This window comes from Scyliorhinus canicula, chromosome 4, assembly GCF_902713615.1.
Source record: "Scyliorhinus canicula chromosome 4, sScyCan1.1, whole genome shotgun sequence".
Taxonomy (NCBI): Eukaryota; Metazoa; Chordata; class Chondrichthyes; order Carcharhiniformes; family Scyliorhinidae; genus Scyliorhinus; species Scyliorhinus canicula.
This window is the reverse complement of record NC_052149.1, coordinates 51,842,657-51,865,632: the sequence shown is the minus strand read 5'-3', so window position 1 is coordinate 51,865,632 and position 22,976 is coordinate 51,842,657. Positions and strand designations below refer to the sequence as shown.

General features: G+C 44.5%; 1 protein-coding gene across 4 annotated transcripts in view; it reads right to left on the bottom strand.

Annotated features, from left to right (window-relative positions):
• The window catches only part of LOC119964572 (terminal uridylyltransferase 4-like), a 151,750-nt gene that overhangs the window by 41,888 nt on the left and 86,886 nt on the right, over positions 1-22,976 (bottom strand). For all 4 annotated transcript variants that reach the window (XM_038794242.1, XM_038794239.1, XM_038794241.1 and 1 more), the window contains exons 11-14: positions 20,906-21,025; positions 14,472-14,702; positions 8,919-9,093; positions 1,727-2,529 (exon numbers count right to left, since the gene is read on the bottom strand). In XM_038794242.1, the coding sequence (XP_038650170.1) occupies positions 1,727-2,529; positions 8,919-9,093; positions 14,472-14,702; positions 20,906-21,025 (1,329 nt within the window). The remainder of the gene's footprint in view (positions 1-1,726; positions 2,530-8,918; positions 9,094-14,471; positions 14,703-20,905; positions 21,026-22,976) is intronic.

The window sequence follows — 22,976 nt, the reverse complement described above, 5'->3', positions numbered from 1 at the left end:
TACGGGCCTAGGAAGTGTAGAAGATTTTAGTTTAGACGGGCAGCATGGTTGGCACAGGCTTGGAAGGCCGAAGGGCCTGTTCCTGTGCTGTACTTTTCTTTGTTCTTTGTTCTAGTTATGACAGACATCCAGCAACTGCGGCAAAATTAATATTTTCTGATTTCTTCAGTGGCCATGTTGTTTCCTCAACCAACTGACTAGATACCCAAGTGGCAATTTTAAACCTAACAAAATATGAAATTGAAAAATTCACTAAAACTAGCTAAATGTTGCCCCTAAAATTGCCTAGTTGTCCATTACACTTAAATTTCCTTGGGGGTTTGAACTTTTCTCCTTACTGCGACTTGCTTTTTTCCAATAGCCTTCCCTCCTCTGTGCCTCTCTGCAGTCATCCCCCAAGTTCTAACTCAACTAATGACGACATTAATCCAGTAACACCAAAAACAAAACAAAACACCAAACTTTAGATGCTTTAGGTGCTGACAATCCTTTTAAGATTTCCTGTGCTTTCTCTTCAGGCGGGGAATAGTCTGTTCAGAAATATCACACCAAACCTTGAAATTGTTGTGTAAATGGACATTCGAACTGAGGGGTTTGCAGCTACAACTTCAATTGGGAACTTATATATTCTGAACTTTAAAAAAAATATAGGGACATATGTTCTCAATAATGATATTGGTCCAGTTTTGCAGAAAGTGGCAAAGCAATGGAACTCACCACTGACCCCGAAAAAAGCTGCCCATAAAGATCTAAGTGATTTCTGTGGTGTAAATTTTCCCTTTCCCAATGGCAGCTTAAATCTGGTGGTAAGATGTGGGGATCGCCAGGTGTGCAGCAGCAGAGATGTCAGTAAACAGCCAATCACTTGGAAGTATTCACACAAGACAACGAACCAGAAGTTTAAAGCACTGAATCCCTTAATTCTTAATTTAAAATTTCAGATAGTGAAATAAATGATGATGATTGGATTAAGATAGAAATTTAATTAAAGATTAACAATTTTTAATTAAAAATGTGGATTTTTCTCAGCATTATGAAAACATTTAACATTCCACAAATATAGATTTCCAGGGTGGGTGAGGGTGGTTAACAATAATCATACGGTTAGTATGCTGGTAAAAATCCAGTAATACCCCACTAAACAAAGTGCAAATTTTTCAAGGATTTTTTTAAACCACAAGCCTTTTTAAAAATAAATTAAAATTTATTCCAATTAAGGGCCAATCCACCTACTCTGCACATCTTTTCAGTTGTGAGACCCACGCAGACACGGGGAGAATGTATAAACTTCACACGGAGAGTGACTTGGGGCCAGGATCAAACCCGGGTCCTGGACACGGTGAGGCAGCAGCGCCACCGTGCTGCTCTTTTAACCACAAGCCTAACTGTATAACAGTGGAAATTCTCATCAATTGGAAGATTCAATTGGACCACACCCGTTGGAATCATCAACATAATTTCTGGATTTTGTGTTATTCTGCTAAGACGTTGCTGCCAATTTCACTGGAGTCACAACAACAACTGCTGACAGTTTTAATGTCATTACCACCGCAAAATCCAAGCTAGTACTCATAAATAAACCTAGGATCTTAAATAGAACATTCCTTCAACTTAGAAAAGTGACATATTTTGCTTCTAGATACAAGGATGATTCTAAGAACTTCTTTTTTAAAGGTTTGCACTCTAATACATCAATCAGTACATGCAAGCGTAAAGGATAACTTGCCTTTCCATTTGTTAGGATGCTTTTCTCAAAGACATAATGTAGTTCTCCTGTTTCTGATGCATTTCCAGTGTCATCAATAACAGTGCAGCTAGGAGCTTCAGTTTCTGTTGTGCAAATTTGTGAGGTAGTTGAAACACAACTGGCAGTGCAATTTGTTCCTTCTGAGCAATGTACTCCTAGTTTGCAACTATCTTTATGTCTATGCAACTGCAAACTGGCTGGTGGCATTACATTTTCCATGGATCCATGTCCTAACTCTTTCAGGCCTGCCTGCTTTGAACAACTCTCTGAAGAATCAGCCACCTCCAATGTTCTCGTGGATTGTTCAACTGAATCGCAGCTGGGTAATCTTTCGCTCGAATCTCTTGTACAGTTGTCAATCCCTGGCTTCCCCAAATCACATTTTTTAAAATTCACTGCAATTCCACTGTTGGAAGGTGAAACAGTGTTCAATTCCAAATGCTCAAAATCCTTTATAACAGTTGCAGTAGGTTCAACACTTGCGTTAGTATATACTTGTGTTCCACAGTCACTGGATTCATCGGTGGAAGGCTCTTTAATATCATTCCTTACTGCAGTTCCCTTCTGTGGCTGACAACAGTTCCCTGAACGTTCTTCGGATTTTGCAGGCTTTTTATTGTTGACTTTCCCTTTTTTTCTAGCATCAGGTTTTAACTTGATCCCATCTTTCATTTGAGGAGATGCAAAATATTTATAAGCAGTCCTAAATCGTTCCAGAATATATTCAAACACCATCTGGCTGTTCAAACTCCGAGCAATATTTCTCTTTAGTGCAAAGGGGTCTATTTAAAAAAAAATTAACACAGCAATTATATTACCCAACATTCTACCTTATCAAGCATACATGAAAAATACTTTCAATGGCATTTATACCAGAGCTCGCAGAAATCCAAAGTCATTATTGCAAGGCTGTCAAAATGTCCTAGGCTGGAGATGATCTAGGGCATGTGTTGGCAATCTGCTGCTCTGAAGATGCAAGCTCATTAAGGACTCATGTGGCTCCTGACCTTGATCGATGGAACATGTTTTGCAACCTGTCTAGATATCAAACAACTCTCCAAAGAAATCCAACAGCAGAAATAGCATTAAAGTTTTTATTTTCATTTTGGCAAATATAAATGTGCTCATCTCCTGTCTCTGTCTTGGTTGTCATAATAACTGGCATTTGATTTATAATATTGAGATTTTTAAGATACTGCTGATTGTGATTAAATTTAAAAAATGCATTTCTTGAAACTAATATTGCTGACCCCTGGATATTTTAACGTTTGAAATGTGTGTTTAAATGATTCAATGCTTGTCTAATGTTTTATTTTGGAGATGTGTGAAGTGCAAAGAATTGACTATTGATATCTAATTACATTTCAAAGGCAGCACGACATGGAGGGATAGGATGGGACCTCTCCCAAACAGCAGGGGAGGGGTTAGTGTAAGACAAAGATCAGACAATTCAGAGATAAGGGGGAAACGATAAAGAAGGCCGATGGGTTGGGGTGCTGGAATCGGGGGATGGTGGAGGCCTGTGTTTTCTGTTCATATTGATGTTTGGTCTTGAGATTTACATGTACGCATGTTAATAAAAATATAAAAAAAAACATTCAATGTTTTCCTCTGCTGAGCACTGTCATTACTTAGAGTAACTACAATCTTCTTATTTTAAGGGCAGGCTTTAATTCCAGATTAAACAAACAATCGGTGAAATGTTACCAGGGGATAGTATAAAACAGACAATAGCCTATTAGCAACCCACATTACATTCTGTCCAAAGTTCTTTCCAGTGGAAGTCAGTTTGGACGATACTGGAAGATAAGGGCACCACGGTGGCACAGTGGTTAGCACAGCTGCCTCATGACATTGGGGTCCCAGGTTCGATCCCGGCTCTGGGTCACTGTCTGTGTGGAGTTTGCACATTCTCCCCATGTTTGCCATGTTTCGCCCCCACGACCCAAAGATTGGCCACGCTAAATTGCCCCTTAATTAGAAAAAATGAATTGGGTACTCTAAATTTATATTAAAAAATGAATACTGGGAGGTGTATAATACAGGCTGTCGGTTCTCTATTGCCCATTATGGTATCACTGAAGATGAATTTCACCTCCAAACCTTCTCTTTGTCTATGAAATGAGTTAGGTTAGACACACATCACTACTTTTTTAAAAATAAATTTAGAGTACCCAATTCATTTTTTCCAATTAAGGGGCAATTTAGCATGGCCAATCCACCTAACCTGCACATCTTTGGGTTGTGGCGGCGAAACATGGCAAACACGGAGAGAATGTGCAAACTCCACATGGACAGTGACCCAGAGCCGGGATCGAACCTGGGACCTCGGCGCCGTGAGGCAGCAGGGTTAACCCACTGTGCCACCGTGCTGCCCAACACACATCACTACTGAATACTAGTGCAACAGTCAAACATATTCCTGATGCCATGCCTAAAGGCAGTTCAGTGAAATATAAATGCCCCTTTGGTGCAGCAAACTAGATTTAGGCACACTGATGTTTTAAATAAGCGGGTTTCCGTAATGATGAATTTTCGTCTTGAGAGAACTGGCAGAAAAATGGAGTATGGATGACACATAAGAAATAACAGGAGTAGGCCGTTTGGTCCTTTGGGCCTGCTCCGATATTCAATAATTCCACAGTTCATCTTTTACCTCAACTCCACGTTCCTACATTAACCTCATATCCTTTATTTCACTCAGTACCCAAATTCCATCGATCTCTATCAATTCAGTTATCACGTCAGTCACATGAGAAAATTGTACTAACAAACTTTTCCAAAGAGAAACGATAAGAGAGTAATACATTTTCAAAATATTTTTCACTGATGTTATTTTAATTATTAAGTTCAATCCATCACTAACACGTAAAATGTTGCAGTCACCTTCTGACGGAGTTTGATAATAAATTACTTGCCCGGAGAGAGGCTTAAACCCGCAACCTTCTGACACAAGAGATGAGAGTGCTACCCCCGAACCAAACTGACATTTGTATACAAAGACTGGAAACAAAATAAAACGGTCCATTCGCTAATGCTGAAATCTTGAACTTAATTAGTACCCTTCCAAACCTCAGCTCATTTCCTCCACCCCCCAAAAATTGTACAATTTTATAATTTTCGACGCTGTAATTTGTCACACATTCGCTTCATCAGAAAATTAACATTTTTGTTTGAAAAATATTTTAATTAAAATTTTCAACATTTTAACAATACGCACCCCCGTCCCCCAATCCCTTGACAGCAAGCAGGTCTCCAAAATGTAAAACAAATAGGCCCCATCTCTGGTGAAACCCCTCATCCACCCATTTAATGAGCAAATTTCACCTTCTCCAAATACAGGAACATCATTAGATCCCCAGCCACGCCAAGGCACTGAGGGGAGAAGCTGACCTCCACCTCAACAGAACTCGCCTGCGAGCAATCAACGAGGTGAAGGCTAAAATGTCCGCCCATGCTCCTGTCTGCAGCTCTGACAGGTCTGACACCCCGAATTTTGTATCCAGGGGACCCGGCTCCAATTCCACATGCAGAACCTCGGATACCGCGCTGAAAAGCGACCCCAATATTTCTCCAACTTCGGGCAGGGCCAGAACATATGGACATGATTTTTAAAAGAAATTAATTTACGGGATGTGGGTGTCGCCGGTTAGGCCAGCATTTATTGCCCATCCCTAGTAGTCCTTCAGAAGGTGATGATGAGTTGCCTTCTTGAACCGCTAGCAGTCCTTCAGGTGTAGGTGCACCCACTGTGCTGTTAGGGAGGGAGTTCCAGGATTTTGTTCCAGCGGCAGCGAAGGAACGGCCATATATTTCCAAGTCAGGGGCAACACGGTGGTGCAGTGGTTAGCACTGCTGCCTCATGATGCCAAGGTCCCAGGTTCGATCCCGGCTCTGGGTCACTGTCTGTGTGGAGTTTGCACATTCTCCCTGTGTTTGCGTGGGTCATTGCCCCTACAACCCAAAGATGTGCAGGGTAGGTGTATTGACCACGCTAAATTGCCCCTTAATAGGGAAAAAAATAATTGGGTACTCGAAATTTACTTCAAGAAAAGAAAAAATATTTCGAAGTCAGGGTTGTGTGTGACTTGGAGGGAACCTCCAGGTGGTGTGGTTCCCAGGTATCTGCTGCTCTTGTCCTTCAGATGGTAGTGGTGGTGGGTTTGGAAGGTACTGTCTAAGGAACCTTGGTGTGTTACTGCAGTGCATCTTGTAGATGGTACGCAAAGCTGCCACTGTTCATTGGTGGTGGAGGGTTTGAATGTTTGTGGGAAGAGGAGCAATCAAGCGGGCTACTTTGTCCTGGATGGTGTCAAGCTTCTGGAGTGTTGTTGGAGCTGCACTCATCCAGGCAAATGGTGAGTATTCCATTACACTACTGATTTTGCCTTGTAGATGGTGGTCAGGCTGTAGGGGGTCAGGAGGTGAGTTATTCGCCTTTGACCTGCCCTGGTAGCCACAGTATTAATGTGGCTAATCCAGTTCAGTTTCTAATCAATAGTAACCCCCTGGATGTTGATTGTGGGGGATTCAGCGATGGTAGTGCCATTGCATGTCATGGGACAATGGTTAGATCCTCTCTTGTAGGAGATGGTCATTACCTGGCACTTGTGTAGCGCAAATGCAACTTGCCACTTGTCAGCCCCAGCCTGGATATTGTCCAGGTCTTGCTGCATTTGGACATGGACTGCTTCATTATCTGAGGAGTCGCAAATAGTGCTGAACATTGGGCAGTCATCGGCAAACATCCCCACTTCTGATCTTATGATGGAATGGAGGTCATTGATGAAGCAACTGAAGATGTATATGCCCAGGACACTACCCTGAGGAACTCCTGCAACGATGTCCTGGAGCTGAGATGATTGATCTCCAACCAGCACTGCCATCTTCCCTCATGCCAGGTATAACTCCAACCAGCAGAGACTTTTCCCCCTGCTTCCCATTGACTCCAGTTTACCTAGGGCTCCTTGATGCCATACTGGGTCAAATGCTGCCTTAATGTCAAGGGCAGTCACTTGACATTACCTCTGGCATTCAGTGCTTTTGTCCATATTTGAACCAAGGCTGTAATGAGGTCAGGAGCTGAGTGACCCTGGCGGAACCCAAACTGAGCGCCCGTGATCAGGTTATTGCCGAGTAAGTGCCACTTGATAGCACGGTTGATGACTCCTTCCATCACTTTGCTGATGATCGAGAGTAGACTGATAGGGCGGTAATTTGGCTGGTTTGGATTGTCCTGTTTCTTGTGTACAGGACACACCTGGGCAATTTGCCACATTGCTGTGTAGATGCCAGTGTTGTAGCTGTACTGGAACAGCTTGGCTACAGGTGTGGCATGTTCTGGAGCACATGTCTTCAGTGCTATTGTCGGAATATTATCAGGACCCATAGCCGTTGCAGTATCCAGTACCTTCAGCTGTTTCTTGATATCATGTGGAGTGAATCGTATTGGCTGAAGACTGACATCTGTGATGCTGGGGACTTCTGGAGGAGACCGAGATGGATTATCCACTTGGCACTTCTGGCTGAAGATTGTTGCGAATGCCTCAGCCTTGTCTTTTACACATATATACTGGGCTCCTCCATCATTGAGGATGGGGATATTTATAGAGCCTCCTCCTCCAGTGAATTGCTTAATAGTCCACCACCATTCACGGCTAGGTGTGGCAGGACTGCAGAACTTAGATCTGATGCGTTGGTTGTGGAATTGCTTAGCTGTGTCTATTACTTGCTGGTTATGCTGTTTGGCACACAAGTAGTCCGGTGTTGTAGCCTCATCAGGTTGACACCTCATTTTTCAGAATGCCTGGTGTTGCTCCAGGCATGCTCTCCTGCACTTTTCATTGAACCAGGGTTGATCCCCTGGCTTGCTGGTAATGGTGGAGTGGGGGATAGGCCAGGCTATGAGGTTGTGGATGTGACTGAATACAATTCTGCCGCTGCTGATAGCCCACACTGCCTCATGGATGCCCAGTCTGGAGTTGCTAGATTTGTTCGAAGTCTATCCCATTTAACACAATGGTAGTGCCACACAACACAATGGAGGGTATCTTCAATGTGAAGATGGGACTTTGTCTTCACAAGTACTGTGCGGTGGTCACTTCTACTGATACTGTCATGGATAGATGCATCTGCAGCAGGCAGATTGGTGAGGATGAGTCCTGTATGCTTTTCCCTCTTGTTCGTTCCCTCGCCACCTGCTGCGGTCCCAGTCTTGCAGCTATGTTCTTTCGGACCTGGCCAGCTTGGTCTATGATGGTACTACCAAGCCACTCTTGGAGCCACATTGAAGTCCCCCTCCACACCGCTTACAACTATCCTCCACCTCCTCAAACAGCTGGCTCATCCTTGCTTTCATTAAGTGCACCCTATACATCACTTTGAATTGAATCAACTCCAGCCTCGCACACGAGGCCAAGGCATTTCGCACTTTGCACCATAATCCTTCATCCATCCCAACTCTTCCTCCCACTTGGCCTTATCCTCCATCATAATCCTGCTGTAGATCGCTGAACAACCTCACTCTCCAACTCCCCCACTGACAGCACCTCTTCCAACATCGAGGAGCACAGTAAGAAGTCTTACAACACCAGGTTAAAGTCCAACAGGTTTGTTTCAAACACGAGCTTTCGGAGCACGGCTCCTTCTTCAGGTGAATCTATGGTGATTCACCTGAAGAAGGAGCCGTGCTCCGAAAGCTCGTGTTTGAAACAAACCTGTTGGACTTTAACCTGGTGTTGTAAGACTTCTTACTGTGCTCACCCCAGTCCAACGCCGGCATCTCCACATCATAACATCGAGGAGAACAGTACCGCTGAGAAGCTTGGGAAAAGCTTTCTTGCAAAATTCTGTACATGCATATACCTGAAGTCCTCCTCACACTGGGGCCCATACTTCACTCCCAATTCCTCCAAACTTGCGAATCGCCCCTCCAAAAACAGATCCTTCATCTTTTTCTCCTTCTATCCCTGGAATCTCGCATCCATCCTCACTGGCTTGACCTGTGATTCCCTCTTACTGGCATCACCCTTGACCCAATCTGCAATTTGAAATGCCGCCAAAATTTCCCCCCAAATCTTCAGCGTGGCTAGAAAATTAAACTTTAATTGGTTGATGAACATTTTATTTGTTATACATGTCAAATGTTGTTTTAGGTATATGTTCACCTCACCCTCAATGGCTATTCTCCTTTTCGGCCAATTTTTATGCTCTCTTGCTACAAGATCTTTTACCCGTATACAAATGACGTATTCTTCCAACGCAAACTCCAGAGTGTAAAATTTCAGTAATTCTAGCCAGAGATGTCCAAGAGAAACCTGATGTGTTGAACTGCACTTCAATGCAGCCTAAGAAAAACAATGAGAAAGCATAATAAATTATCTATAAAACGTCTCTTCAGATCTTTGTGTCAGTAAAAAATTAATCTGAATTGTCAGTACTGGGAAAAAAAAATCAGGCTTGTGCCAACATAACAAGTTAAACTAATTTCACTGCAAAGTTCTTAGGTGCTAGAACGTTACCTCCAAATTAGGGTTTACGGAGACCAAATCACAGAAGAAACTGCACAATAAGAAAATTGTGAATTAAAACTTTTATATATAAAAGGCTCTGAGGGCGTAGGCCAAGGATCTGGAGAATAGGTTGAGGAGACAGAACCTCAGGATTGTGGGGTTGCCGGAGAGGGTGGTGGGCCCGAGGCCAACCAAATTCTTTCCCCAGATGTTTGCAAAGTTTGCAAAATGAACAGATGTCCCCTCCCGAGTTAGATAGGGCCCACTGATCACTTGGCGCATGAGCTACCACGGGCGATGGCAGTTTTTTTCACAGCTAAATGGGCCAAAGAGAAGCTGGATGTGAAGTGGGAAGGAAGCAGCATCCGAATTTCTCAAGATGTTGGGGCAGAGCTAGTAAATAGGCATGCGACTTTTAATAGGGCTTAGTCAGCACTATATAAAAGCACATTGCATTTTGGAGTAGTGTACGCGGCGAGGCTGAGAGTTATGCATAACTCAAAAGATCACTTCTTTGAGACATCGGAGGAGGCGGAGGCTTTTGTCAAGGAATGAGGACTTGAGACTTAATTCAAAAGGTTTGAATGGGACTTTAATAGGTGTTGATGGGATGGGATTGTTTGGGGATATTTCAGCATTATGTATCCAATTTTGTTTATTTTGGGTTTATTGTTCTGTCTTGGAGTTTATATGTTGTTGGGGGAGGGACAAGTGGGGCAATGTAGTCGGGGGTAATGGTTAAGGCAACATTATGGACAATATATGGCCCAAGGTGGGGTGTTGAGAATTGTAAAGACTTTGGTTTCGGTTATTCGTTTGCAGCAGGGGGCAGGTGGGGGAACTTCCCTTTCGTCTTTGTTCTTTGGCTGTGGGCCCTGGTGGGGGGGCTACCTCACTAGCAGTTAGATCGTAGCTAGTGAACAGGAGTCCGGGGGGGGCTGTGGCCAGTTGGACCTATTGGGACAGGTTTCGATGTGTCTAGCGTGTTTGTTTGATCGGGGGGGGGAGGGGCATCACAAGCAGGGAGTGTTGTTTGTTGGGAGGTAGTTTGCAGGTTCTTGACTTGGGAGGGGGCATGGGGAGAGAAAAGGGTGCTGACAGGGGCCAGGGGGTTATCTTTGTCTCACTTTATGGGTGGGGTTGGTGGCCATCTTGGGTTGGCCTTAGCTCTAGGAACTTGGGAGTAAGGATGAGATAATTTCTCACGGTAGAAATGGCTGACTTGAGAGGGAGGGTGGGTGAGAGACCCCCGACCCGACTAATCACTTGGGCTTTTGCACGAGACCCACCTGCAGGTGAGGGATCAGACTAGGCTCTGTAAGGGCTGGATGAGCCAGGTGTTCCACTCAGGCTTTAAGAGCAGGGCCCAGGGATTGGTGGAAACAAGGGGGGAGGGTCAGATCCATGGTGGTTTATGCACCCTAGGAGAAGGAGTTTTTGTTTCACCCCCGCCAATGCATAAAGAACATTCAAGGATAGATTATTTTTTTGTTTTGGGAAGGTCTCTTCTTCCTGGGGTGAGGAAAGCTGAGCACTCGGCAATAGTCATCTCAGACCATGCTCCACATTTAGTGGATTTGGTATTAGAAATAGGTTCAGCTCAGCACACAGCATGAAGGCTGGATGTGGGGTTATTAGCAAACACGGAGTTCTGTGGATGGACATCAAGGGCTATAGACGAGTACGTGGGGTTTAATGGGAACGGATCGGACTCACGGAGGGCCGAAGGGCCTGTTCCTGTGCTGTACTTTTCTTTGTTCTTTGTGCTCTTTGTTCACCCTCTGCTCTATGGGCGGCGCTGAAAGCAGTGATTAGAGGGGAGATCATATCGCACAAAGTGTATATGGATAGGGAGGCTAGGGAGGAATGCCAAAAGTTGGTGGATGACATTTTGGAAGTAGACCACAGGTACTCGAATGACCCAACCCCAGACCTCCTGGTAATCAGGAAAAAGCTGCAGATACAATTTGGCCTGTTTTCTACAGATAAAGCAATGCGGCAGCTGTGGCGCTCGAGGGAGGGTTACATATGAATATGGGGAGAAGGCCAGTCGCCTTTCGGCTTGCCAGTTGAGGCAGCAGGCAGCCTCCTGGGAGATTATCTAGGTCAGAGACTCAGGTGGCAGGCTGGTGTCCGCTCCTGACAGTTTAAAAAAAATTAATTTAGAGGACCCAATTCATTTTTTTCCAATTAAAGGGCAATTTAGCATGGCCAATCCACCTACCCTGCACATTTGTGGGAGCGAAACCCACAAACATGGGGAGAATATGCAAACTCCACACGGACAGTGACCCAGAGCCGGGATCGAACCTGGGACCTCGGCACCGTGAGGCAGCTGGGCTAACCACTGCACCGCCGTGCTGCCCTGCTCCTAACAGAGTTAATAGAGCATTTGAAACTTTTTATAAGAACCTTTATCAGTCGGAGCTGTTGGGGGAGGGGCGAGATCAGATATGCTGGAGTTGTTGGGGGGGGGGTTAAGAGTTTCCTGAGGTGCAGGAGGAAGAGCGTGAGGAGCTGGAGGAGCCGTTGAGCCCAAAGGAGGTCTTGGCAGCGATAGGGTGGATACAAACAGGTAAGGCCTTGGGTCAGACGGGTCCCAATGGAGTTATACAAGATTTTAGCTGGACACCTGCTACCGTTATTGGTCAGGATGTTTGAAGACTCTGTAACACGAGGCTCCTTGCCTGTGATGCTGATGCAGGCAACAGTTTCACTTTTATTGAAAAATGACATGGATCCCATGGAATGCGGGCCATACGCCCTATTTCATTACTTCACGTAGATGCCAAGAAATTGGCCAAGGTGCTAGCGCTGAGGTTGGAACCATGTCTTCCTCAGGTGATTGGGGATGATCACACAGGACTTGTCAAAGGCCAGAAATTGTTGTCTAATGTATGGTGATTGTTAAATGTGGTGCTTTCTACTTCTGAGGGGCCAGATCCAGAGGTAATCGTCACGTTAGATGCTGAAAAGGCATTTGATAGGGTAGAATGGGAGTATCTTTTGCAGTTTTGGAGAGGTTCGGGTTGGGGCCCAAGTTTGTGTCTTCGATACGCTTCTACAGAGCTCCCTCGGCTAGTGTCCGCACCAATACCACAAGCTCGGGGTACTTTCAACTCAATAGGGGTACGAGACAGGGGAGCCTTTTGTCTCTCCCTCTTGTTTGCATTGACGATAGAGCCTCTGGCCATTGCTTTGAGGGCTTTGGGTAAGTGGAGACGGATAATCAGAGAGGGATGGAGCATAAGGCATCCCTTAGGCGATGATGGCCTTTTACTTTATGTGACAGGCCTGGTCCCCACCATGGGTGGTATACTGAAACTTTTGACGTGCTTTAGTTCCTTTTCAGGATATATGCTAAACTTGGAAAAGAGTGTGTTTTTCGGGTGAAACCTCCGGGGTGGGGAGCCAATCTAAGATTGTTACCATTTTCCATGGCTATTTCCAGCTTTACATAGCTGGGGGTCCAAATGGCTCGGGATTAGGCCTGACTTTGTAAACTGAATTATACCAGTCTGGTAGGTAGAGTCAAGACCAACCTGCAAAGGTGGAATAATCTATCCCTGTCCTTGGCAGGCAGGGTTCAGTTGATCAAGATGAACATTTTGCCACGACCTTTGTTTCTGTTCCAGTGTCTGCCAGTTTTCCTTCTGTATCTTGTTTAGGGAGGGTTGATAAGTTGATATCATCCTTAATATGGGCGGACAAAACCTCGAAGATTCGTGGGGCAGTCCTTCAAAGGGATAGACAGTCGCGGGGCCTCATGTTGCCAAACCTGATATTTTATTATTGGGCAGCTAATGCAGAGGTGGTGTTGGATTGGTGTAATGATCGGGGGAGCTACGTGGGCGCAAACAGAATCAAGGTCATGTAGGGGGTCTGGTCTGGGGGCCTTACTCCCGTTCTCACCGACAAAGCATTTGTTAAATCCTGCGGTTGTTTCCATTTTGAAGATATGGAGATAATTTCAACAACATTTTAAATTGGTGTCAGTGTCAAAGTTGGCTCCCATCTGTGCTTACCATCTGTTCAAGCCTGCGAGATTAGATGCCACGTTCCGGGGTGGGAAGGGAAGGGGATGGAGATAGTGGCCGATTTGTTCCTGGAGGGGCGGCTTGCCAGTCCAGTGGAATTGACAGAATAGTTTGGGCTCTTGGATTCAGATTTATTCAGAAATCTTCTAAGTTCGCAACTTTGCGAGGCAGATTTCTCCACATTTCCTGTGGTGTCGCCAACCCCTCTAATAGAGAGGGTTCCTTCGCTCGCAGGGTCGGAGGAAGGGAGCACTGCTGGTATTTATGGATGGAATTTGTCAGATTTGGTGTCACTAGAGGGGGTTAAGGCTAGGTGGGAGGAGTTGGGGCTCATATTAGATGACGAGGTGTGGAGTGAGGCCCTTCACAGGGTGAACTCCACGTCCTCATGTGCGAGGTTTGGTTTGATCCAATATAAGTAAGTTTTTAGGGTGCACCTGACCAAGTCTAGAATGAGCTGTTTCTTTGCAGGGGTGGAGGACAGGTGCGAGTGCTGTTCAAGATGTTAGGCTTACCGCGTTCTGGACTTCCCCCAAGCTCATGGGTTTTTTTGGTCTCCTTCTTTAGTATCAATTTGGTGATTCTGAAGATTGAGTTGGAGCCCTGTCCCTTAGTGGCCATACTTGGGGTGTTAGACTCACCGGATCTGCAGATGAGTGGGTGGGCCGGTTTCCTGACCTTCGCCTCACTGATTGCCCGGAGGCGAGTACTGCTGGGTGGAGGTCATCATCTCCATCCAGTGCCTTGTTGTGGCTGGCAGACCTGATGGGAGTTCCTATACCTCAAGGAAGTCAAGAACAACGTGAGGGGAGCAATCAAGAGGTTCTATTGGAGATGGCAGCCTTTATTGTTTGTTTCAAGGAATTAGTAACTGTTAGTTGTTAAGGGGGGAGGGGGAGAAGGGAAAGGGTGTTCGGTTTTGTGAGAGGGTATTTATGTTGTTGGACTTTTCATGTATGTAATTGTGTTTAGTCTTTGTTATTTTGTATTATATAAAGTGAAATGTGAATAAAATATTTTTTTTAAATACTAGAATAAAGAAAGATAGAAATAATTGTACACCAAATTTTAATGGAAGCATTGCTCAACAAATAGTGAAAACCGAAGTAAGATCACAAAACTGTACACAAAGTATAACAGTGTGCCTTTAAAAAGAAGAGAATATGTTGTACTTACTTTGCCTTGCTTTTCCTTCAATGAACTACTTTGGTTATTCGGTTCAGTGATTTCTGTTGTTTTATTTGCAGATTTTCTGTGATCTGCTTTATTTGAGCTTTTGCCCTCTCCATTACTTGTGTTTTTTGTTTCCCCAGAATTTGCTGGTCTGTGCTCCCATAATACATATTCATCATTCTGCATTCCTTTCAGGTGATACTCATCGATTCTTTTCAAGTCAAAACCTTCAATCTAGGATTCCAAAAATGTGACAAATAAACTTTCTCCACCAGCTCACCATTAAAACTGGGGGAACAGTTTTCGGTACACATTTTATAAGATGCATTTTGGGTAATTTCAGGAATTGGCTACACCAGTTAACTTATAAAACGCAACAATTTATGACATTTATAAATAACTTTTAAAATATCTTTGCACACTCAGCTCCAAGGTCCAACTGCTGAGATAAGTTCCAACACGACCCAGTGAATTCACAACTCCATCCCGGGTTGGACTAGCAGGTCACATGACTCGTCCCTCAGAAAGTCCCTTCAAGGGAAAGAGGCTAGCTACAACATCCCTCCTCCTTTAAGTACCTTTTTACACATTGGAATAATTAAATTACACAATTGCCAAAACAGTAACGCAATTAAAATTTTTACACTAGTTCACCAATAACTCAGTCTGTCTGGTGAAGACTTCTTTCTCGTAGGGCGAGGTAGTTCTGAGATTCTCCTATTGAGGTAGTTACTCTGTTGGCCATATCTCACAAGGATCCGTTCCTTGTACTGACGTTTCACTTTCCTCTGTTTCTACTGTTCCTGGTCTGGCCTGTTACTGGCTGGACCGACAGTTCACTCTTCAGGCAACCCACATGCTTCCTGCACAAACAAATCAGGTTGTAACACTGGCTCTTGGGATGGCTATCGTCCACACAAGTGGTCCACATGCTTCTTTAAAATCTTGTCCTGTACTTTAATTTCATAGAAAACCAGCCCTGTTTTGGCCACAACTATTCCTGGAATTCAATTTGGTTTGTTACTGAAACTCTTCACAACATTGGGTCCTCTATCTCGAATGCTCTTGCATTTTTAAATGAATAGCGGTTCTTCTGCCTTGTTTCCACCCTCCCTGCTAAGTTTGGGAACACCAGGCTTAACCTGGTCCTCAACCGAAAGCCCATCAGCAGCTCAGCTGGAGAGACACCAGCAGCCACATGTGAGGTGATCCTATATGATAGCAGGAACCGAGTCAACTTGGTGCTTAAAGATGCGGGTGGTTGCTTCTTCAAGCCAGCCTTGAAAATCTGCACTGCTCTCACAGCTAGTCCATTGGATGAAGGATAGTACAGTGCCTTTCTGATATGTTTTATTCTGTTCAAAGTCATAAACTTCTGAAACTTGGCACCAGTAAAAGCCATTCTGTTGTCTGAAATGAGGGCCTCTGGTGTTCCGTGGATCGCAAAACACTGCTGCAGCTTCTCAACTGTGGCATAATAAGTTGTGGATCTCATTTCAAATGCCTCCATCCACTTTGAATGGGCATCCACTAATAACAAAAACATTGTGCGCATAAACAGTCCCACATAGTGGACATGGACTCTAACTTATGGTCGACCTGGACATTCCCGTGGATATAACGGGGCTGCGGCAGGCAACTGGGCTGGGGCAGGCAACAGAGCTGCGGCAGGCAACAGAGCTTAAATTGGCACTGATCGTCAGTGCTTTACCACTCTTTCCGTTGCAGCATCAATGCCAGGCCACAACATGTAGTTTTGCCGTGGAGCATCTTCATTTTAGACACACACGGATGGGCACTATGTAACTCTTCCAGTAATAATTCTCTTCCTGGCCTGGGGACGACCACTCTCGATCCCCAAAGGACAATACTATCCTCACAGCTGAGCTCATCTTTCCGGATCTGGTGAGGCTTAATTTCCTCTGAACCTCTCTCCTTCTGCCATCTATGCAATATCATCTGTTACACCTTCGACAACAATGGGTCTCTGCTTGTCCAGTACTTGATCTGCCAGCTGACACTGGCAACATGTTTAGTAAATTCATGTCAATTGTTCTGGTAGTGTGGGGAGTGTACCCGTCACTGGCAAAGGAATACAATTCAGGGTATCTGCATTGGCTACCTGCATCCCTGGACGATACTCAATGGTGTACTCATAAGCTGATAAGAACAAAGCCAAATGCTCTATCCAGGTCAAAGCTATTGGTGGAAACGCCTTATCTTCCTTGAAAAAACCCAACAGTGGCTTGTAAACTGAAATGTCTCCCAAATAGATATTGATGGAACTTTTTAATGCCACAGATGACAGCTGGACCCTTTCTCGCGAATTGGGAATAGTTCTTCTCTGCATCTGCAAGGATTCTTGACGGATATCTCTCCGACCCATCATCCATTCTGCGGCATAAAACTGCCCCTACGCCATATGGGGATGCATCACCTGTGGTGGGGTTGAAGTGTACCAGTAAACACGGCAACTGCAACAGCTGCTTGATCTGTTTAAATGCCTCTTTTTGTAGTGCCTCACAGAATCACCTCTGGTGTTTCTTGAATAATATGTGTAGTGCAGCTAACACCATTGACAGGTTTGGGAGGAACTGCCCATAATAGCTAACCATCCCCAGAAAGGATTTGAGTTCTGAGGAATTCCTAAAGGCCAGTGTCTCCTTAATTACTCTCACCATGTCCTCCATGGAGTGCAACGCTCGTGCATCCACCCGATAACCCAGGTAACCCACCTCAGTCGCCTGAAAGGTGCACTTCTCTCTCTTGAGGCGCACTCCTGCTTCCTGGAATCACCAGTATTCCTGGAATACCGCTTCCAAATGCAATGTGTTCTTCTATAGATCTTGTTACCAATACATCATCCAAGTACATGGCACCACCCAGCAAGTCTTGCTATAATCTCTCCATGGTTCTTCAGAATATAGAATATGCTGATGAAAGTCCAAGGTCAAGTTTGTGTACTGGTACAACCCCTGATGGTTATTTATGATCACATATTCCCTCGAGGCATTGTCCAGCTCCAGGTGCTGGGAGGCATGACTCATGTTTAACTTAGTTAACGTTTGATCTTCAGCCAGTTTTGTGTAAAGATCTTCGATTTTGGGGATGGGGACTTGTCCAGCTTCTCGGCCTTGTTCACTGTCAGCTTGTAATTCCCACAGAATGGTTTTATTTGGTTTCACTCCTGGCACAATGGGTGCTGCCCATTCTGCAAATCAGACCGGTTGAATGACGCCTAGGTCTTCCAGTCTTTTCAACATCGTTTTGGCCTACTCAAATAACACATAGGGCACAAGTCTGGCTCTGAATGGCTTCCAGGTTCACACAGATCCTCGCCTGTACTCATTTTATTTTTCCCAGTTCCTCCTGGAAACATCTTGGTACATGCTGATGATCTTGTGTACGCCTCCCGCTTTGATGCTAAAAATTTCGAGCCAATTTAATTTGATCTCCTGGATCCAGTCATGCCCCATTAAACTGAATCCCTGACCAGCTACCACGACTAAAGGCAGCTGAGTGGATTGCTGTTGATAGCTCACTGGAGTCATCTCTGTATCTACTGTATCCTTCATGGCCCAGGTATATGTCATCAGTGTTCGTCAATCTCAGGAGATGGACCCCTTATTGAAGGTACCAGTAGGTCTGCTCCCCCACTAGGGTGGCTGAGGCTCCAGTGTCCACTTCCATCCGTAACACCCTTCCAGTTAAATATATAGAAGATAGGAGCAGGAGGAGGCCTTTTGGCCCTTCGAGCCTGCTCCGCCATTCATCAAGTTCATGGCTGATCATCCAACTCAATAGTCTCATCCTGCTTTCTCCCCATAGCCTTTGATCCCATTCTCCCCAAGTGCTATATCTAGCAGCCTCACAAATATATTCAATGTTTTAGCATCAACTACTTCTTATGGTAATGAATTCCACAGACTCACCACTCTTGGTGTGAAGAAATGTCTCCTTATCTCTGTCCAAAATGGTTTGCCCTGAATCCTCAGACTATGACCCCGGTTCTGGACACATCCATCATTGGTAATTATACCTGTCTAGTCCTGTTAGAATTTTATAAGTCTCAATGAGATTCCCCCTCATTCTTCTGAACTCCAGCGAGAGCAATCCCAACCTAGTCAATCTCTCCTCATATGATAGTCCCGCCATTCCTGGAATCAGTCTGGTAAACCTTTGCTGCACTCTCTCGAGAGCAAGAACATCCTTCCTCAGAGAAAGAGACTAAAACTACACACAATACTCCAGGTGTGGCCTCACCAAGGCCCTGTATAATTGCAGCAACACATCCCTGCTTCTATATTCGAAACCTCTCGCAATGAAGGCCAACATACCATTAGCCTTCTTTACCGCCTGCTGCACCTGCATGCTTACCTTCAGTGACCGGTGTACAAGGACACCCAGGTCCTGCTCCACACTCCACTCTCCCAATTTACAACCATTCAGGTAGTAATCTGCCTTCCTGTTTTTGCTTCCAAAGTGAATAACCTCACGCTTATACAAATTATACTGCATTTGCCATTGATTTGCCCATTCTCCCAACCTGTCCAGTTCATGCTGTAGGATCCCTGTATTCTCGTCACATTTCACCCTCCCACCTAACTTGGAAATTACCTGCAAACTTTGAGATGTTACATTTTGTTCACTCATCCAAATCATTAATATATATTGTGAATAGCAGCACCAATCCTGCGGTAACCACTAGTTACTTCCTGCCAATTTGAAAAGGACCCATTAATCCCTACTCTTTATTTCTGAAAGTCCAAATATACCACAACGACTGGATCCCCCTTGTCAACAGTTACTAATAATTCCACTATGATCGGGGCCACTTTGACCGTTTTTACATTATTCACGGACAGAAGTTTCAGCTACGCCTCAGGACCATCTTACATACGGTATACTGGTGCTGTACTAGACAATTTACTAGTATTAGGCAGGCTTTGCTTATGCTTGCACTAAAATGTCCTTTTTTTCCGCACGTAAAGCAGTCAGCTTCCCTAAAACTGCATACGTTTTGCGGGTGTAGCCCCCACATCTTTAACACTGCACACTCTGGGTCTATTCCATGCTGTGGGTTTAATCTTCCGGCTCTTCTAGTTCCCATATTAATTTCCTTCCTTGGACCAGCGGCTTCACTCCTGGGGTGACTGCTGCCTACGGTTTCCTGCCCTAAATGTTGGACTGCACTGCTCAGAATGCTTTGTAGTTCCCGGGTGCTCTTCTCCGCACTCTCCATGGTAAAAGCAATCTCTAGCGCCTTTTTAAAATCTAAATTCTGCCAAAGCTTCTTTTGTATGGCTTGATTGTTAACACCAAATACTAAACAATCTCTTAGCATCTCATTCAATATAGGCCCAAGAAGCTTTGGTCTGCAATCTTCTTGATCCTTGGCATAAAGGCGCCAATGGTTTCTCCTGGGGCTTTCCCGGTCAAATTAAACTTGTAATGCTGCAACAATTACCGGGATGGTGGTGTCCTTTGTGTAACTCTCCGCTCTTTGAGAATGTTTTAGCATCGGGGACATCTGGAGACGTTAATCTTTGAATCAGACTGTATGTCTGTGTTCCACATACAATTAACAAATTTACTCTTTGCTCCTCCTCCCCCCTCTATTTCATTCATTGGAACATAAAAAATAGGAGGAGGAGTAGGCCATCTGGCCCCTCGAGCCTGCTCCTCCATTCAATAAGATCATGGCTGATCTTTTTGTGGACTCAGCTCCACTTACCCACCCGCTCACCATAACCTTTTATTCCTTTACTGTTCAAAAATCTAAATACCTTTGCCGTAAAAACATTTAATGAGGTAGCCTCAACTGCTTCACACCGGGCAGGGAATTCCACATATTCACGACACTTCGGTGAAGAAGTTCCTCCTCAACTCAGTTCTAAGTCTGCTTCCCCTTATTTTGAGACTATGCCCCCTAGTTCTAGTTTCACCCGCTAGTGTAAACAACCTTCCTGCTTCTATCCTATCTATTCCCTTCATAATTTTATATGTTTCTGTAAGATCCCCCCCTCACTCTTCTAAATTACAATGAAGCTCCTCATAAGCTAATTCTCTCAACTTGGAATCAACCTTGCGAATCTCCTCACACACCCTCCAGTGCCAGTATATTTAGAGTATCAAATTATTTTCTCCCCCCCAATTACAGGGCAATTTCGGGTGGCCAATCCACCTACCCTGCACATTATTTTGGATTGTGGGGGTAAGACCCATGCAGACACTGAGAGAATGTGCAAACTCCACATGGACAGTGACTCAGGGTCGGGATTGAACCCGGGTCCTCGGTGCCCTGAGGCAACAGTGCCAACCACCCACCATGCTGCCCCCTCTAATGCTTTTTATAATCAGCTAAAGAGAGTTAGATATGCATCAAAGGAAAACAGAAGAATGAGAGCTTTTCATTAAAAAACTATAATAATCCTCACCCATGAGCCCAAGTATGCTGGTAAAAGAGGTTCTTGTCTTTGTTGAAGAAAGAAGATTACCATCAATGTAAATGAATAGGAGGGAATGCCACCTTCTGCTTGACAATCGATGTGGCACACCTAAAATGAAAAAGGGTTTGAAGATTTTTCAATAGGTTATTGTAGATACAGCTTATTACAATCCAGCGTTTTCTAAATATTAGTCAGTGAAGAATCGTTCCACCACCGAATGACTTTTGATGAAATAATATGAAAACTGGTGAAGAATTTTATACAATACTTGAGAACTTGTTTCAAGGTGCTTCTCAGAGATACAGGAAAAATGGAGGCAAGCCAAAGGAGAAATGTTTGTGAGGAAAGGCTGCAAACTAAGCCAAAGAGATGGATTTTAAGCAGGATCTCAAAGATGAGGCGGAAAGTCGACAGGCAGAAAAATTTAGGAAGAGCATTTGACAGCATGGGGTCTATGGAATTGAAAGCAGACTGAACATCAATGAGCAAAGAGAGGGGGCTGTAGCCCAGCAGAAGAGGAGTGGAAAGTTTGGGAGGTTATAAACTGGAGAAGGTTACAGAAATAGGCAGGAGCGAAGGGTGAGAATTTTAAAATTTGAATTGTTGTAGGACTGGAAGTTAATATAGATCAGTAAGTATAGATGGGCTAGTGGGAATTGGCACAAATTTGGATAAGAGAAACATAGATTTATATGAGCTGAAGATTATGGTTGTGCAGAGAGAGGAATCTAGCGAGGAAAGATTTTGCATACTCAAGTTTGGAGAAAACAAAGCCATGACTGAAGGTTCTACAGTAAATGAGATGAGGTAGGAGCAGATGGTGAAATCTGAACTCAATAAAAATCTGGAAAGAAGAATAAAAGTTTAAAGATGACCATGAAACTTGGTTTACTAATGTCCTTCAGGGAAGGAAATCTGCCATCCTAGCCTGGTCTGGTCTATACGTGACTCCAGACCACAGCAATGTAGCTGACTCTGAAATGGCCTAACATGTACTCTGTTGTATCCAACTTCTAAAAAGTCTAAAGAAATGAAACTGGGTGAACTACCCAGCATCAACGTAGGCACGGGAGACAACAACGGCAAATTCAGTCAAGTCGACCTTGCAAAAGTACTCTTTACTAACATCTAGGGACTAGTGCCAAAATTGGAAGAGCTGTCTCACAGCAACAGCCTGAGATGACTGTCCTCACAAAATCATACTTAGCAGGTAATGTCCCCTACAAGGAGGCGAGAGAATCAACAAGAGGAAAAAATATAGACCTCATCTTCACCAATCTGCCTGCCCTTAGATGCATCTGTCCATGTCTGCATTAGTAGGGTTGACTATCACACAGCGTTCGTGGAGACAAAGCCCCGTCTCCACATTAGGGATACCCTCCATCATGTTATGTGGTACTAACACCGTGCTAAATTGGATAGATTTTGAAAAGATCTTGCAACTCAAGACTGGACAATCATGAGGTGTTGTGGGCTATCAGCAGCAGCAGAATTGTACACAATAATAATCTTTATTAGTGTCGCAAGTAGGCTTACATTAACACTGCAATGAAGTTACTGTGAAAGTAACCTCGTCGCCACACTCCGGCACCTGTTCGGGTACACTGAGGTAGAATTCAGAATGTTCAAATTACCTAACAGCACATCTTTCGGGGCTTGTGGGTGGAAAGCGAAGCACCCGGAGAAAACCTACGCAGACATGGAGAGAATGTTCAGACTCTGCGCAGTGGCCCAAGCCGGGAATCAAACCTGGGACCCTGATGCAGTGAAGCAATGGTGCTAACCATTATGCTACTGTGCTGCCCACAATCTGCAACTTCATGGCCCAGCATTTCCCCACTCTACCATTATCACTAAGTCAGATGATCAACCCTGACCCAATGAAGCAGGCATGACAGGAGCAGCACTAAGTGTACCTAAAAAAAGGTGTCAACTTGGTGAAACAACAACACAGCACTACTTGTTGTTGTGACAAACAGCATCAGCAGCAGGTGGCAGGCAGAGCTACGCCATTCCGCAACCCACAAGTAAACAACTCACAAAGGCTCTGCAAATATCC